Consider the following 18,930-nt stretch of genomic DNA (forward strand, 5'->3'; position numbering starts at 1 on the left):
CGACCAGGAAAAAAATACGCACACCTGAAACGCTCACTCGCGACTAAAAGGTTTCCTCATGTGTTAACAAACATATATAAGAAAATCAGGGTGCAACGCTCATGTCACAAAGTGGTACAAAAAGACTAACAACCGAGGTTTGTGTTTACAGTTGATTAATAAAGTTAGGTTCCTTGTGTTGTGATAGCACAGATTAATTGACTTAAAGAAGGTGCGGTGTTCGTTATGATATGTCTCGGAGATTTCTTGCATAATCTGGTTAGCGTGGCTGTGAAAGATTACCATGCCTTCAAAGATGAAATGGTATTTGAATTACTGAAACTGTAAGGTGAGATGAGATGGCTTCATTCAATGAATTCTGATGCTCTGTGTGCAAGTGTATACATCAGTCAGTCTGACCGATCTATGTCAGTTAAGACAAGTAGAATTCGGTAAGCAACTCTTGCACAACAATTGAAAGAACAATTGGCATGCCTCTCATAGTACTTTTCTCTGTCCCCGTACAGCAGACCCCTGCGACCTTTTGTGCTCTACGAAAGAAATGTTAATAAGCATATGGTGCGGAAAACACTACCCTCACCTCGTATCGCTTCTTAACTTCCTTTCAGACTGTGCAAAACGTACGCATGGATTAACTGCAACATTCCTAGTTTCTTCGCTAGTGAAGGTCGTCTGAATTAATATTTTTTGCAGTGCGAATGAGCTGTTCACAAAACCAATGCAATATGACACAGGCAGGACACCGCGCCTTCTTGCAGCTGCAAACTATTGCTCATGTAATGTGTCCAATTTTTTTTCTTCGCTGAGCGTAAGTACGATATTATTATTCCTCGCTGAATAACATTTGAATGCGCCAACGCGAAATTCAGTAGGGGTCTCACTCAATGCGGAATATACTGCCAGCAAACATGCTCCGCAGACACTTAAGCATCTTATAAGAAACCGCAAATTATAGGTATGTCGCACGTGAATTCTAGTTCCACCCCTTCATTTTTAAACAGGTTTAGAATGTGCTTGTTTTTCTCTTGTTTTTCAGAGCATGACTTTTCCATAAAAATTTTAAAGCTGTAACACTTCTCTGCAGTCTTGTGTTAACGACCAAATCAAACCTCCGATGGTAATAAAGCCACAGCACTTTCTCAGCAGTTCATCGTTGAATAACTATGAATTCAGTGTTGCAGCTTACATTCCTCACGATAGCAAGATTTGACCACATGTATCGGTACGCAACAACTTGCATGCCGCTCATCACGTACGCCTGTCCAGTGATACACTGACTACGTTACTCACTTCACGTTTCATGTGTAGATATACATGCAGGTGCATTCTGACCCTATTCAAAAAGCGGCGGCAAGTTTCTTTCGTTTTTTTGCTCGCACAGCGCCAACGAGCAGCAGGTGGAAGAAGGGCCGGTTCTCTCGGCGTACCAACATTTCCCATAGTGCTCCGAGCCCCCGCAGAGCGTTGTGGGATTGCTTAAAAAACGTCTACTGTATAAGTTTGCGGGAGCGATTTATCCTCAAGGAAGGATCCACTGAAGCCTGCGCCAATGGGCGTGCAATCCAGACACGTCATTAGCCGGACTGCCGGCGACACCGCCCTCCGAGAACAGTGCATAAGCGAGGGTACTTATATAGTCATGCAGGCAATCACCTTCCGCGCTTCGGTCATTTGAGCAGTCTCGGACCTGTGCTGTATAGAGTTTCCTAACAATACAGGAAGGTGCCGATGTGAAACTTCGTGAACCGATTTGAATTGGTGTGCCTAAAAGGTTCTGGTAGTGAAGCTTAGCTACTTAACTCCTGCTGAACTTCGTCTTGCGACACGAGTCGCACCGAACCAAACAGAGCCAAAAGAATGATGATCCGTGTACTACCGATCATTTCCATGCTGGCTGGAACATCGTGTGTTTCAGCTTTCATAGACACTGGCGCCAGAGTTCCCGCCCTCCGAGAACAGTGCATAAGCGAGGGTAATTATATAGTCATGCAGGCAATCACCTTCCGCGCTTCGGTCATTTGAGCAGTCTCGAACCTGCGCTGTATAGAGTTTCCTAACAATACAGTACAGGGAACTCTGGCGCCAGTGTCTATGGAAGCTGAAACACACGGTGTTCCAGTCAGCATGGAAGTGATCGATAGTACACGGATTTGTTTAATCATCATTCTTTTGGCTCCGTTTGGTTCGGTGTGACCCGGGTCGCAAGACGAAGTTCAGCAAGAGTTAAGTAGCTAAGCTTCACTACCAGAACCTTTTAGGCACACCAATTCAAATCGGCTCACGAAGTTTCACATTGGCACCTTCTTTTATTCGAAACAAAACCAAAACACAACAATAAACAAAGTCACAAGTGTGATCGAAGCCCGCAAGCACGAAGACTGGGCAAATCAGTGTAATATAGTCTATACCCATGATTCTCATGTTGGCAAAACGATCGCAGCGTCAGAGTCACCACTAGTTAATTTTCAGAAACTCAGGTTGTGCTGTACCTGACTACAGGTTGACGCCCCCCCCCCTCCCCCCAACCCACTTTCTTTCTTCAAAACAATGAATACGAAACTATGGAGCCCACCTCAATAGGCCGGTACGGTACAAATCAAACCATCCGGCCATCCAATGGCAACACGCTGAGAGACAGTAGCGAACAAGAAGCCAGAAACAATCACTGATTGCACGGCGACACAATGTAAATGACCTTCGACACGAGGAAATCTACTGATCGATGCATGCAACGAGTTTGCCGCGCAACAGTAACACAAAAGAATGGGAGTAGATCACATGGCGTGGTTCCTAATGAGCTCAACGAAAGCGTGAAGACATTACACATTACTTCGTTTCTGAATGAGGTGCAGTAGCTATGACAACAAAGGGGAGGAATAAACGTGAACGAAAAGAACAACTCGCTGCGGCTCTCTGCTGGTGGGTAACGAGCCCACGACAATCTTAATGCAATATTGAGAGCCATGGCCCCCGTTCAACATCGCAGGCTACGATACGAAAGTTGTTAAGCCATAGAAGTGGACATGACAATTTTTTGAATGTCATAATCACATACGGTCTTCGGAGTCTTGTTGGTCATTAACTGACATAATGCGATAATTCTCAACTGTGAAGACCTCCCCATGAGTCTCGCCGGTACTTCACTACAAGCCAGTCTAGCAGCAATAGCCGTATCATTGGCAGCGGTATCATTATATAATGTTCAGATAATAGAAGACATTAAAAATGAAAATCGTTGACAATCGCGGTGCAAATACCTAGCGCTGACCGGCGACACCTGAAACTGGCAGTTACACTCTAAAACGTTTTCCAAAGGAACCGTACAGTTACCCCGAAAAGGGCTCTTTGCTTCTCCAAAAGATGAAATGTGCGCAAGACTGCACACGAAACGCCTCCTTGTGGAGTAACTTTCCTCCTTGTGGAGTAAACTTTCCTCCTTGTGGAGTAAAGCGCCCGTTTTTTGGAGTAACTGCAGGAATGTTCGCGCCGTGTGAAAGGACTTATCGGTGCCTACACAAGCCTATTTCCTTTAAGACAGTTCCGTAGCGTGGTGTAATATAGTGGTTTGTGTACAGACATGCTGACTGAGTGGGTGTGAGTTCGTATACCGTGGGTTTGCTGCAAATTTTCTGAAATTTATAGCTGAATGTGATACCTGCAGATCGATTGTACATATAATCAAATACCAGCACGCACTTCGAAAGGCTGGTCAAGTACACCAAAACCTCATTTTTCTTTTGTTAACTGTTGCTCCTTTGAGCAGTAACTGTGAGAGCACAGTTACTCTTTCGTAGTTACTCCAAAAATAGTGCAATGGGTGTGGCAAGTGTGGCAACTCCTCTAAAGGAGCAACTTCAATACCCCTTTTCCTCCTTTACTTCTAGAGTGTAGCATGTGACTGGGTGGAGGGTAAGTGTTTTAAGCCCTTTATGCGTTTACTGTGCGAAGTAAACTTTATGCTGAAGCCAAGAATCGAGGCGAGGCCGAGAGCAGAATCAGCGAGAGAGTCATCAGGCCTGCAGTCGTTGCGGCCTTTCTTCGCACGTGGGTTTAACCGCGAAGCCCTTTCTGGTATCGATCCGTAAGGAGCGTCTCGCCATGTAGCGCAACCCCGATAGGCAAAAAAAAAGAGAGAGAACAAAACGTAGCAGCTGCTGCTGCCTCTCAAAATAGCGCTCGGCTACCGCAGGTTTCTCTCCATGGAAAGCCTCGCTGTCGCAGTGGCGTGTGCAACAATGAAAAACACTGGCAGACTTAGAGTGATGACGCCACCGTATAGCGACGAAATTTGATCGACTAAGCCTATTTAGCGACACCCGAGAAATAGGAAACAAAAGGAAGGAGAAGAGGGAGTAAGTACGAATAAAAAAGATAGTTTGAAGGGGAAAAATATACTTGGGCGTTGCTAAGTTGGAAAACCCCTGCTTGGTTGATGGGGTCATGCCATCCTCCCCCTTAGTTTAGCTATAGTAAGGGGGGGGGAGGGGGCACGAGGATGAGTGCCCTGTCGATTTACTTAAACAAAAATATTGACTTATCTAGGTTGAATTCATCAAGGGGTCCAGGGAATGGGTGGGGAAAGGGGAAGGGGGGAAGTAACAATACTAATAAAAACCCTTTTTAGTCTTTTCTCAAATTTCTTTTGTTATTGCATGCTATGTCCAGTGTTACATATGTTGATACCCAGACTGCTACCCATCCACGTATATGAGTGAGTGTGATGGCCCCGAAGACATACCTGTTAGTATTAGCACTTGTTTTCGGCAAATTTTGCTGTGTAATGATGTTGTGTCCTGCAGTAAAAATTGAAGTAGAACGCCTTCTATCCCCCCCCCCTGCCTGGTTGATATGCTCAAACCTGTGCTACTTCAAGAATTCAAGAAAACGAGTCGAAGAGAGCATAATCGTGGTGCAGCCAACTTATCATACCAACTCGGTACGAAGCCATCCTTTTCTCTATAACTTAATAACTCTCACTATTTCAAATTTTAAGCCCATCACGCGATCTTGCACCAACAGAACCTGACCCTGGGAGCGTAGATGATTAGGGCATTCATACATATACTTTGATTTAGCAACCGTTGCGGGCACATAATCGTCCAATGTTGCGCAGGTTGGGGTGTTTATTGGAACGTAGGCATTCTGTTGTCTTCGTAGGATCAACCCTCTTTCGTGTGCTCGGACGATCTTCTCTTGTTTCACCTTGCTACCATGACGTTCTCAAGGGAACTTACTGTGCTTATTATTACAGTATTTTCTTTAATTATTACAAGTGTGTCTGCCTGTGCAACAGCAATGTGAATACACGTAGAATTTGAAGGGAGGACGTATGTTTCAAAATAATCTGGAACTGCGCCCTGCTAAACTGCGCCCACGATGTAAAGTATAGACAAACGCATTTACATACACGACAGCTTACTCTTCACGGATGTTTTAAATGGGCCAGTTTAAGTATTCGTCCATTACAAAAAGGGGCTCTGAAACACTTTTTGAAGTAAGCATGGAATAAGTTCACTGAAAGACCCTATTGCCTCACGATCTCCACAACAATTTTAAGCAGGGAGAGATGGCAGAGGCAAAGAAAATACGCCACGGGTGCCTCGTGACATTGAGCACGCGTGGACACGTCGCGGCCTCCCATGGCGATCCTTGTAACGACCGAGCGCGCCAACGGCTGATAGATGGTCTTCTACGAGTGGTTTTTGAGCGTTTTCTGTCATTTGTCGAGAGAAAGCAATATTTGGCTGACATTATTACAAAATGAGACGGGTGTCACAGAACGAGCGCTCAAAAAGGGCGCGCCGCCAAATTCTCGCGACGAACCGCCGGAGTGACACCGCGAGGTCAACGAAAAAGAAAGAAAAAGAAAACAAACATCTAAAGGCTCCCCGGGCGCGCGAGCCTCTAGCCTCTCCTCTCGGAAGCCGAAGCCGACGAACCTCCTCACCCCACATGGCGGCCGAGCAAGCCCGCGAAATTTCTAGAACGAAAGAGGCGTGGTCACGCCGGGTTGAGTCATCCATCGCGGAGGGCATTCCAACCGTCTCGCCCTCTCCCCAGCCTTCGCTGAGTATCGCACCGACGAAATGACGAGAACCTTCTGGAATGTCGCGCGGAAGGTATTTAACCGAGCAGCGGAGATGAGAGATCAGGAGAAGACGGAAGTTAGCGCCGGAGCGCGTAGGGATTCCGCCGTGGAGTCGGCGAAGGTTTTTTCCGTAGAGACAAAGCGGGAGAAGATGATTTCCACCTGAGGCACAGGCAAGAGTGTGTGTCCACAGGCAAGAGTGTGTGTTTACCGCTATCGAGAGAAGACGCGTGGCAACAGCTGCGTGTGTGAAGCCGACGTGTTTCCGGCGAAGAATTTGAAGCTTGGAGAGTGGCCAATTGAAGACGCGAGGTTTCCTGGAAGAGAGACTTGGGCGAGGTTTCCTGGAAGAGAAACTTCAGGGGCAGCGGAACGACAACAACCCTGGACTTTGAGTGAGTGATTCTCGGAAAAGTATCATCCCGACTTTTGTTCCAAGAACTTTGGACTGAATAGATTTTCTATCTCTTTAGTCTTTAAGTGTCTTGGTTGTTCAATGCATGCGACTGCATTGTAGTGTGTATTGTTGCCTGTGTCCGTTGTTTCAAGAGTGGCTGATTGTACTGTGTAGTACGTTGTTTGATTGGTTTGATTGGTGACATATTGTATGCAACTATTGTGGAGTGTGCATTCTTGTGTATTGTTTTCGATCTGCCATTATTGAGAATATAATTTGTTTGTTTATCAACTCTCGGCTCTGACTTGTTCTTTGAGCCACAGCCGGCGTCCGCTGGCGCGCCAAAAAGGACCACTTCTAAATTGTCCACGCTTTCGTGGTGCGGTTCGGGGGGCCGATACTTCGGCCCTTGGAATTAGCCCGGCGATTGCCTCCCGAATTAACGGGACCTGTGTGACAACGGGAAAGGCAATCTTGCTTGCAGTTGTTTTTCAACACTTCGCTCTCGGATACTTGAGTCACTTTTCTACGAGACTTGATGCGACACTCATTGCACTGGCGCAACCGAAATAAGGACGATAGTTATAGCGCGAGATCAAAACGACGACACAGAGACAAGAAGGACACGATCGTCGTTTTGATCTCGCGCTATAACTATCGTCATGCCATACCAACTAGCCCAAGCTGCCACACTTCGAAATAAGGAAGCCCAACTTTTCGGCATACACAAAGTTGTTTTTACCCTTAGCACTGCTGCCAATTTTCTACGGCAGCAATGCGTAAGGGTTCCGTTGTGTCAATTGCCGCTGCTGCACCTGGAGTGACAGCATTAAAGTGCGCGGGACTTTTATCTACCACTGTCTCTGGAATTGACTGTCATTGTCTACTTACGGCACGACTAGCACGAGCTTCAAGCGCCATAATGGCCGCTTTCGATTACGCCTGTAAATCCTTGCAGCGTAACTGTTTTTATGAGAACCACAGTGTCACGCCCATTCCTTCAGTCAACAAACAGCTTCCCTTAAAAAAATCCGCCAAAAGGAGAAATGTTCAACTAACACCTCAGCACTTGTATAAAGTAAACGAACGTGTGAAGTGTGAATCATCCCAACGAGATTAAAAAGAAAATCTCACAGCTAAGCGAAGGAGTTATACCAATGAAGGGTTCAGTCTGCAAAGTGGCTAAGCTCCACGATTAGCTTTCACAATACTGCACGCAACTTCGGGCGAGTAGGCGCACAGATCGATATAAGCCTAACCGGATAGAAGATGGCAAGGTGTCCATAAAGCAAGTGCGAGTATATGCGTGTGTCTGCGGACAAGTTTTCGAAATCCCAGCTAGTAATGAAGATAATTATTCCTGCTCCAGATAATTACATAAGATAAACGATAAATGATAAGCGAAAGAAAGGATGGCAGCCTTCACATCTGGCTTCGTAAAAACGAGCCAAACATGAAAGGAGAAAACGAATTTCCCGCAAAGGCAGTCGCCCTTTGCGCACCACAAAGCAAACCACGGAAAAAAAAGACAAAAAAAATTCCACGAAAGGAGAAAACGAATTTCCCGCAAAGGCAGTCGCCCTTTGCGCACCACAAAGCAAACCACGGAAAAAAAAGACAAAAAAAATTCCACGGCGGCTTCCGTGCGCCTGCACGCGGCGCGGTTTCAGCTGGCCTCGACTAATCATAATACTTCACTATCCATCTATCCAGGAGAGACGGCTGCGAACAGAGAAGGGAAACCTGCTTGAAGCCGCGCGTTTATGGAATCGTCTCTTCCACTCGTCACGAGCACCCGAGCCACAAGGACGGAGAGACCCGAGGGCGAGAATAAGAGTTACGTCACTTCCCCCGAAGCGGGACGACAAACGTCACAGCGCGCTGCTAACGGCGATGCGCGGAGAGGTTTCCCAGTCGCTCTCCTCCGCAGCTCGTGGCACAAGGCTGGCGTTGAGGTGATGAGGACCTCTCATCTTTTAAAGCTGCCGCAAACTAAAGCGGAGAGTATCTCATCGATACGGAGAAGGGAGGGGGCGCGAGTAGGTACGAGTGCCTTTTCCCTCGAGCGCACCCTCTCCAGCAACACGTTCCTCCCCCGAGCACCAATAGGCTTCGTTGCGCCAAAGTGAGCGTGACAAAAGAGACGACTTCGCTTTTCACCTCGACGCGGGCGATGCCATCTTTGCACGGAGCGAGGCGCGCGAAAAAAAGTCATGACGTTATCACGAGTCACCTTCGTCACGGATCGTTTAAGGTAAATGCCCATAAACGAAGAAAGGGAAAAACGATACTCAGTGTACGATTTAACGGCGGAACGATTACGTCGGTGTCCAGCCAAAGAATCTGGACATGTTGAGTAGTTACGGCTCGAATGAACCATGAGTTATACCGCAATGTAATGGGGCATTGTAAACGACGCTAAGGACAATACCGAGAAGTGAACTGGCGCAACGCCGCCAAATTGCAGGAACCGCCACCGACGTGTCTCGTGTCAAAAAGGCTAACGTCTTCGAGGTACGGGTCAGTTCCTCCGAGGCGCGACGAAGGATAAGGAAGGGGGCGAGGGCAGATATGTATAGAAACAGCAGGCCCGCCACAGCGCCGCGAGCGGCAACCGCTTGTTTCATTCGCTAGAATGCACGACCTCCTCTCGTGCTAGAATGGTCGGCGAAAGAGAAGAGGGAAGCGAGTGGTGGTGCGTCTAGCGGAAGGGACACCAGATTTGATGCAGCAACGGGCGCAAATTGAAAGAGTACGCACCGCAGAGAGAGAGAGAGAGAGAGAGAGAGAGTATCGCTAGTGGCAATGCGATGCGTTTCTGACGGTTTATCGAGCGGAGCGCCACCGCAGTAAAGAGGAGGGCGGTTCTTAAGTAAACAAACACAAATGAGAAGAAAAACACGCAGCCAGTCAACAAGCATCATGTCGCCGCCGGCCGCCAGTGGTGGTGGTATCCCCCCCCCCCCCTGGGCGGCCGCCGACGTCACCAGGCCACGAGCGCAGCCGACCGAGCGATCAACCGTGCAACCCGAACGTGGCTCCGCGCTGGAGCCGCGTCCTATCCTATTCAAAATGTCCGCTATCACGCCACCTGGCAGCCGACGACAGCGGCCGTCGGCAGGCGCCACCGCGGTGGGGTACCTCTTTTCCTGCGACGCTGACGGCATATCCATGTGAACGACCGGCGAACAAAATATCCAGGTGCCAGCAGGCGCAGCGTAATCCTGCTGCTGGTGACGGGGCCCGTGGCGTGCAGGCAACCTGCTGGCCGTAAACTACAAACCACCAGACGCAGACTCAACAGAAAAACAATACTACGCGATGACAGCACTTCCTAACACACAGCAGAGGCCACAGCTGTCACTATACCCTACACACACACGCACACACTGGGAAAGTGACGACACGACGATGCGCACCTTTGGAAAGCGCAGAGCGGCGCAAGAAACATGGGCGCAGAGTCGCTGGGTGTCGTCGGTGCGCCAGCAGTCGCCACGACCGACGAAGATCCACACCAGGGTCGTCGCTGTTGCGCCGATATCCTCGAGGGCTCCGGTGATGTCGCGGCGGCTGCAACCGGCTCACGCGGACATCCCAGCAGAGGAGGACACCACGCCACAGTCGATGCTAGCCCGACGACAACCGGTGGGACACCCCGAAGAGACGGATGCTCCAGAGCTCGGGTCGCCCGCGACACATTGTTAGAAAGCCCGCTGAAGGAGAAATTATCTACAGTCGTTCCAAGCCAGAGGAAGTGACCAAACAGGGCACACAGTAGCTGAATAACTTGAGAACAGGGGGCGGCTTTCGGGGACGCTGGGCGGCGCGAAGAGCGCCGGGCGGAAGGTCAGTTCTTGACAGAGAGAACGCAAAATGGCGCTGCTAGCGTGGTCGTCGTGAGACCTCCGAGCCGGCGCGCACAACAGCCGCCGCGGGGAGATCAGCGGCGCCGGCGACACAACCGGAGGGAGGGGGGTGCAGCAGCACACGGGCCAGGCCAGCCCACAGACAGCCACCTCGGCGTAGTACGACGCGGCAGCGTTCCTCTCCCCGCCGAAAAAACGCAGGCGGCGGGGCCACAAACACGCCAGGCGCGCGCACGTTCACGCACACACACACACACACACACGCCGAGAGGCCAGTCAGAGCAGCGAGCGAGTCGCTGCTGCTAACTACCGGCAGAGCAGTCGCGAGAGCCGATTTCCCCGCGTAGCTGAAGGAGAGGTCGCCGCTTGAGTTCGTGTCTGTCTGTGCGCGCGGCGCTACGCGTACGCGCGAGAATGAGCCAACCGAAGAAGGAGCGAACGAAGGAACGACGACGCAACGAACAGAGCAGCGCCTGCTCCCCCCCCCCCCCCCCCTTACGCTGTCCGTCGAACGAGCAGTGCCGCCGTCGGCCAAGATAGAGAGAAGGAGACAGCAGCCCTTTCCTTCTCCAACGGCGCGCTCGAATAAAGACGACCCCCGGCAGAACGAAGTGCGCGAGGTTTTCGGTATGGAGGTGGGGAAGGGGAACGAAAGAAGTCGCACACAGGAAGGATTGTGGACGACGACGGGACGGCCCCGCCGATGGCTGCTGCTGCTGTTCAAGACTGCGAAGGATGCGGCTCGGATGGAGCCACGACTGCCGAGGAAGAAAAAAAACAAAAATCTGAGCGCCCCAGCAACAAAGGAACGCAAACGCCGGGCGTGCGATACAGGCTCCACGCGAAGAAAAAAAAAGTAGTCCCTTCCTCTGCGTACAGACAGAAGAGCGCAAGCCGCGCCACCGACAGAGAGACCCCGGGCAGAGAGCAGCGCAAGGAGTGAACGAACGCACGAGGACGAAACGCGCGACGGGAAGAGGGGGAGGAGGCGCCTCGAGGTACAGGAGCGGCAGCGGTGTTGAGGGGGCATGAAACGATGGCAGAACCTAGAACGCCAGGGACCGGGAATGAAGCGAACGCGTCAAAAGGAAATCAGGAAAAGGTGGGGCGAGACATACACGTTGCGGGGAGGAGAGATCGGAAATATATATATATATATATATATATATATATATATATATATATATATATATATATATATGCGTGTATATACGAAAGGAGGAGGAAATCGTCGCAGCTTGCACAAACCGCACTCGATGACTCTCAGGGAGGGATCTGGGCTCACTTCCCTTCTCGGCGAAGCCATATGACCCACGTTTATCCCGTAGCCTGGAAAAGTCCAACCGTTCAAGCACCGAGGCGAGACGGGTTTCTTCAAAAACATACTACAAGAACAGATAGATCAGCAAGCAAAAGCGCGCGCGTTGAGTATGGCGACGCCCGACATAGGCGTGGTGACAAGTGAATCGTGACAGCGTTGTCATAGCCGCAAGTTTTCACAGGCTCGTCGCAAAGCAGATAAGTTGCACAAAACCGAACATCTCAGCAGCGTGCTACTACTGCACTACAAAAAGAAGGCAACCGCCGTGATAACCAGAATAGTCAATCATCGTAAAAGTCCGTAAAGCTTTCACAGGTCGATAGATGACATCCATTGTATAGCCACGTACTGTTCTAAAATTCACAGGCTGCATGCACCTCCCTGCGATGGCTGTTTGGGGAACGTGGAAAAATTGCGACTCGTACGACAACGAGAGCGCGCTGCCACGGCGTACGTCAGGGCGTGAACGGTTGCAGCAGCGGACTCGAGGAAATGCAAATGGACGCTCAAGTGTAGCGCATCGTGGCTTCCCCGCCTCGACGATAAGCGGAACAAAAAAAGACATCACCGTTATCTTTCTCTCCCACTTTTTACTGTCCTCCCGGACTCGGAAGGCTGTACGCTGCGACGCAGTTGCCTGCAGCAGTTTTCGGGCAGTACAACGCTTGGAGCTATAAAAAAAGGTTACATCAAGTTATCCCAGGATAGTGGAGATTAGGTGACGAGATCGTAACGCATTGCAAATGGCGTAACCAAGCGGCAACCTCCTGGACCGGAACAATAATAGCGCGTGCATGCAAAAAATAATAATAATAAAGGGCCGGCGCAATGGCGCCGGCTTGGCTGGCGTTCGCCATGCCTCGATCAGTAAGGCCAGCCGATCCCTCCCCGCGCTGCCAAACGCAGCGCACGGCACGCTCGCCGTGCTGCTGCTTCTGCAGTCGTCGGAAGTGGTGGTAGGGGGGTGTGAGGCCTCCCGGATTTGCGCGCAAGGCGCCTCCGCGCTTCGATTCCTCGAGCCGCCATCGCTGTCTTTTCTGCTTTTCTGCCCCCCTCCATGCACCTTTGGTTGAAATATAAAAAAACCAGTAGCACTAGAGAGGGGCTATATGCTTGACAGAGCTGCTATACGGTTTTATTTGCAGTCTATGAAGCTAGTCTGTGTATGAATTGTACAGGTTCAGCTCAAGCTGCTTAATTGCAGCTTTTATTGCCTCATCAACCTTGCAAAAGATTGAAATGTGAAGTTGAATTAAAGAGGAAACAGCCGCCAACGTGTACAACGTTCGCCTCAAGCTGCGAATTACAGTTTTTTATTGACTGGTCATCCATGCAACCCACTGGTAAAATAAATTTAAGTTCAAAAGAAAAAAAAACAGTCTCGAATGCGCGCGAATGTTCGCGCGCACACTGGTGATCGAAAACTGAAAGCGAGAATGCGCACCGAGAAGCCACGGGCTCCAACAGCCTGCTCGAAAACATTCATACTCTAGTCATAGTTTCATAGTGAACGAAAACGAGTCGCATTCAAACCCACGCGCGAACTCTCCAACGCGCAGGGAACGCTGAAAGGATCGGCCTCCACGGCATGGGTGTTCGTTTGTTTCTCGGCAGCAGGACGCCTGCTGCCGCTGCTGCAGCAGCCGCACAGCGCCATATTCGTCGTCGCTCTCAGTACGGGCGAGGCAGCCACGTCTGTCCACGGCCTCACTCGTCTCACTTCACGGCGCCCTCCGCTGCTGTCTTCGCGCCCTCTCGCTCAGCTAGCGCAACAACAGCCGCCGACCACGCTTTCCTTTCTTCTTCCTCGCGGGGTGATGCACTCAATAAAATACCGAACCGGCGACGCTGGAAGAAGCGGCAGGTTGAGCTCTCTCTCTACACACACCCACGGGACGCGACGTTTTTCCAGCAGCCGTCTGCTCTGCATGGACGTTTTGTCGCCATGCTCGCGCTCCGATTCTTCCGCCTGCTCCGCAGAGCAAGTAGCACGTAGGGCAACTTCCTCTGGGTTAAGGATTAAAAGGCGTCCACGCAATATTAAACTTGTTTGGCTCCTTTTCTCCGGGCAACGCAGGCTACTAACGTTATCTCATTTGATCATCCTCTTTTGGTTGCCAGGTTGGTAAGCCCAACTGGTTGCAGGATACGACGACATACATAACAGCGTTTGCAAGCGAAATCTTTCTGACGCTCACCAAATGGCTGCTGACAACAAAAAAAAGGTTACAGCTGGCAAAGTGATCTGCCTTTTTTTTATATATATATCCGAGCTCGCTCCAGCGCTTATTATGTGCAGGAAGCGAATTTCAGTACAGCCGGAGTTACGCAACGTTCAGCGAAGATGGGTTACGGTCAGCGAGTACGGGCAGAGGTGGCTGTAACAGACGCGCGCACATTTTCTGGGACATTTTCTGGGGACAACGGACTGCAACTGGGACAAAGGCGTGAAGCCACGTCGGTTGAAAAAGAGAGAAAAGGGGGGGGGGATGAGAAAGGCAATGCCGAATGCACGGGCGGACCAGCGGGCGCGTTCCGGGCGGCGGAATGTCGTACACAAAAGCCGGGCTAAACGTTTCTTAAGTAAAGTGTGGGATTGGGCTAGTTGGTAATCCATATAGAACTTCTAGGCGCATAAAACTTCAGACAACTAACACAAGAGACGAGGACGAGCGCAGACTTTCAACTGATTTATTACTACTACGACACACATATATATGTTAGAAAGAAGATAAGATCACTTGCTTAAGCAAAAAAACAACACACAAAATCAAAAGGCGAAAAAAGAGAGACTGCAAAACACCACGTGCTCACCCTGGACCCTCACGTGCCAAATTTGCCAAAAATCCACGTGCCAAAAATGTGGATGCCAGCCTTTGTTCGAAAAGACAAGGGTTCTCGCGTCCCACCCTAATGAAGGCACAAGACTTGTGATTGAAGCTGCAGCAATTGCTCGAGGCAGCTGTATCAGCAAACCATCGATAGCATTATCTGGAAAAGAATTGGCGTTTTTAAATTTGGCACGTGAGGGTCCAGGGTGAGCACGTGGTGTTTTGCAGTCTCTCTTTTTTCGCCTTTTGATTTTGTGTGTTGTTTTTTTGCTTAAGCAAGTGATCTTATCTTCTTTCTAACATATATATGTGTGTCGTAGTAGTAATAAATCAGTTGAAAGTCTGCGCTCGTCCTCGTCTCTTGTGTTAGTTGTCTGAAGTTTTATGCGCCTAGAAGTTCTAAACGTTTCATTGACCCAATTGTGCTGCTGGAGGAGTTCGGCGAGCCGCAACAAAAACGAATCGCAGTTTAGGCAAGTTGCGCCGAACCAGATGTCGTGCCGCCATTTCACCTCTTCAATGCTTTCCGTTGACTGTAAGGTCACATACGCGTAACAACGCGGGAGATACCACCAGTTGAGTCAAACAGATTGATTAAAGCACTGAATCACCAACCAACTCGCCCACCAAGGTGAATTATACATTACTTTAGATAGATAGATAGATAGATAGATAGATAGATAGATAGATAGATAGATAGATAGATAGATAGATAGATAGATAGATAGATAGATAGATAGATGTTATTTCGGCCTGATTGATTACTTGACACGAACCATGAATTCTGAAACAAATTTAATTATTTTTTTTTTCAGAAACAGCCAAAACTAGTTGGCTTCATGGGCAAAAAGCTAGTTGCGGGCCCAATGAAGTAAGAACTACTATATAGCAAGATATGTCACATACGTACATATTTTCATTACACAATAGAATTTTTGTTCGAGCATACAAGATAATGCAGCAAGCCGCAAAAGATATCGAGTATTATTAATTTTAATGTAAATGGTGGAAACTCTAGTTGAATACCAAGTAACACATATGCACCGAAAGCAGGCGCTGAAGTGACGTACAAGCGACGAGCTTGATAAAACAATCTCTCCGTCCAACCATATCTTATTATAAACGAGCTACACAGCGCCCTTATTCGCGGAGGCCTCACCTGCCCGAGGCCACCAGCGCCATGGCGCAACTTTATATATAAAGGGGCGGCAGAGAAGGGCCTCCCCTCGTGGGAGGCTACAAAGAGGCGAAATGGCGGCCACGCCGACCCCGTGGCGGAAGTAGTGGGGCAACCGCGCACCCCGCCGCGGTCATGAACACGGCAGCGAGTCGGGGGGGAGCCGCTCGGGGCGTCCCGAACGGGTCCACGGCACTTGCGACGCATCTGTCCTCCACGATGTAATGTCACACGCTGCGCTAGTCACCGCTCATCCGTCTTATTACGCTCGTGTCAGGCTAGGCCCTCGCAATTAGTATTTGATTACTAGCTACTATTAGAGCGTTCTTACAACGCGCAGAGAAAATCGAGCGCGCTGATGCGCCGTAACCCACGCCCTTCGAATCAACGTAAGTAAGTAACCCACGCCCTTCGAAACGTAAGTCAACTTAAATACGAACACATGCTCAATTATCCCCCCGCCCCCCACGATATACAGTCGATGCTTAAGTCACATCGTGAGAAACCAAATACATACGCCACCAAAAACATTTCATTTTCGCGAACAAGGCAAATTATGACGATGATGCTCCTTGGAGTACTGGCACCTACCCACTCAGGGACGGTGTCAGCCGCACTTTGTTTGTTTGTTTGTAGCCTGAAATCCATGGCTCATACCCACACTGGGGGATGGGCCATGAGAACATATAGTCTCATATGGACGATGACAGCACTATTGCTTACAAAAAAAAAGGAAGGGGGGGGGGGGGTTGTAGAATGAATACAGTATATTTAAAATAAGAAAAAAAAGAGATTCAGATAGTGAGAAAGCACTAATCGCTATGCCTTGATTTTGGGAGCCGACCAGACAGCTGGTTTTGCCAAACCCGATTAATTTGGTATGTCACGAATTTATCCAGATTTGAAAATTACTTCTCGACCCACTTTTTTATATTTGTTAACGTGGGCTTTATGTTGAAAAACGTTTAGAGTCTTGAATAAAATTACACACCGCATCGAATGCATCTCTGTGGCAATTTCCCAAAACAGAGGCACTAAAATTTAGAACATTTTCTGTGGTTAAATTTAAACCTAGCTTCGCAAATGGATTATCTAGAAGGCGCCGAAACGTCATTTTTGTTTTATTTACCCGATCGGTCAGCGCTTGTTATTTCCGGCTGTCATCGCATCCTCGCGGCCAATATGTTGCATTCAGAACATACAGAAACGATACATCCGATGCCTTATCATCATTCTCTTTATTCTCCGATTTCACACGCTCATCCTCATCTTCTTTCTTATATACATCAGCGGCCATGTTTGTTTTTGTTTTTTTTTTCCAGATCAGATGGGTTCCCGTCATCCTTGGATTTCAAATACACAATATTTTCGTTGTTCGTTAGCTCGTTCAAAACTGATGTTTTGAACATTTGAGCAAGAAACCTACACATTTAAAACTATGTCCTGGTATGTAACGAATGATCGCTGATATAAATGAAAATTCGAATTTGAGAAGTGCATCAATACCCCCCCCCCGAAAAAAAACACAAAAGAGAGAAAGAACGAACGGTGAATAATACGGACAGTATCAAATAAAGAAACAATAACATGTAGAGATGGGGTAGGGGGTACACAGAAATGTTATGCGTACGCAGCAATAAGCCGCAAAAAGAGGCAGAACTCGAGCTAAATACGATGGAGCCTGAATTAAAGAGGGAAAAACTTGCCGCGTAATCGCACCAGTAAACAAACCATCTTCGTGACAGGTCCCAGCGAAAACGCTCACTGCACCAGCAACTTCGTCAAACGGTTCACTTATATATGCTAATTACGGAAGCTTCAATAGCTGGGCGAAAGGTTCGATTAGCAAGCGACAGCGATCGCCAGCGATCGCGCGCGATACAGCGTCGCAGCGACGACAGACGAATCAAGAGAGCTGCAAAATCACCAAAGGGAGAGAGACACCCGAGATAGCACAGCGTGAGATGATATACACTGAGAGCTCACCTGGAATGTGTTAGCGAGCCCTTCTTGAAAAATCCAGAAATGAAACTGACGGCCCACTACGCCGCAACAAAGTCAAATAACATTATACGTTAAATCAATGTTAAAACAATCGTGAAACACAGGTCCAAAACATGTACTTCTATAAACAGATATGCGGAGGTTAGCAAACGAGCGCGCAACACTATAAGAAAAAAAAAACACTCATGATTTTTCTTGAATCCTGACTTGCAACGTAGGACACCCCTGCATGAAAGACGTGCACTCTCTCAGAAGACCATTCGTTAAGGTTTTGGTCCTGTGAAATTCACAGCGCAAGAAAATGACGTTTATAGTTTCATTTCCTTTTATTTTACAGGTGGGTTCCACTGTCAGCAGACCTTTTGACCAACGCCGCGTTCGACTTCCTATAAGCACTGCTTATGGGCACCACTTATGGGAATGCCCTTCCGCTGAAAAACTCCGCCACTGCTCAAAGTCAAAGTTTACTTCAGAAAATTCTGAGTAGTGTTCAGAGCTAAAAAGCTGCTCTGGGCAGATTGACTTGGTCCCTGAAAATTACTGTTTGAAATAAGCTCTAATATGGGCCACGCGTTAACATTAGAGCGTTTAGATGGCAACACGAAGAAAGCAAGGTAAAGTGGCAAGCACAGCGCTCAGAAGTTCATAGCCTTCAGATACAAATATCGAGGTATCGAATATATACGGCGGATCAAGACTTTGTATAGTGCATCTGGTATTGTCGGATGAAATAGACAAATTCGAAGTTGCTCCGTCGTAGTCCGCGAAATCGGAGCTTTTCCTCCACAATGACCTTCGGGGGACACGCCTTTAGGCCTAGCGACGACAGGTACGGCCCTCTTCTTATCATTTACTTCTGTTTTTTCGGCTAAACTCCCTTCTATTCACGTCGCGTGTCCAGCTGCATTCCGCATGGTATACACATCCTTTCGCCCCGCCGCGGTGGTCTAGTGGCTAAGGTACTCGGCTGCTGACCCGCAGGTCGCGGGATCGAATCTCGGCTGCGGCAGCTGCATTTCCGGTGGAGGCGGAAATGTTGTAGGCCCGTGTGTTCAAATTTGGGTGCACGTTAAAGAACCCCAGGTGGTCGGAATTTCCGGAGCCCTCCACTACGGCGTCTCTCATAATCATATGGTGGTTTTGGGACGTTAAACCCCACATATCAATCAATCAATCAATCAATCAATCAATAAACATCCTTTCCTCGCCTCTTCTGTTATAAACGCAACCAAGGCTTGCAAGTGTA

At 48.8% G+C, this 18,930-nt stretch overlaps 1 protein-coding gene across 4 annotated transcripts in view; it reads right to left on the bottom strand.

The window, feature by feature from the left end:
- LOC119159598 (Tousled-like kinase) overlaps positions 1-18,930 on the bottom strand; it is a 157,584-nt gene that overhangs the window by 58,667 nt on the left and 79,987 nt on the right. The window contains exon 1 of one of the 4 annotated variants that reach the window (XM_037412403.2): positions 9,905-10,821. The exons of 2 other annotated variants lie outside the window; for them this stretch is intronic. In XM_037412403.2, coding sequence (XP_037268300.2) covers positions 9,905-9,936 — 32 coding nt within the window. In that variant the 5' untranslated portion in view covers positions 9,937-10,821. One more of the 4 variants, XM_075891459.1, reaches the window with a different exon arrangement.

The sequence above is a fragment of the Rhipicephalus microplus genome, chromosome 1 (genome assembly GCF_043290135.1).
Source record: "Rhipicephalus microplus isolate Deutch F79 chromosome 1, USDA_Rmic, whole genome shotgun sequence".
NCBI lineage: Eukaryota > Metazoa > Arthropoda > Arachnida > Ixodida > Ixodidae > Rhipicephalus > Rhipicephalus microplus.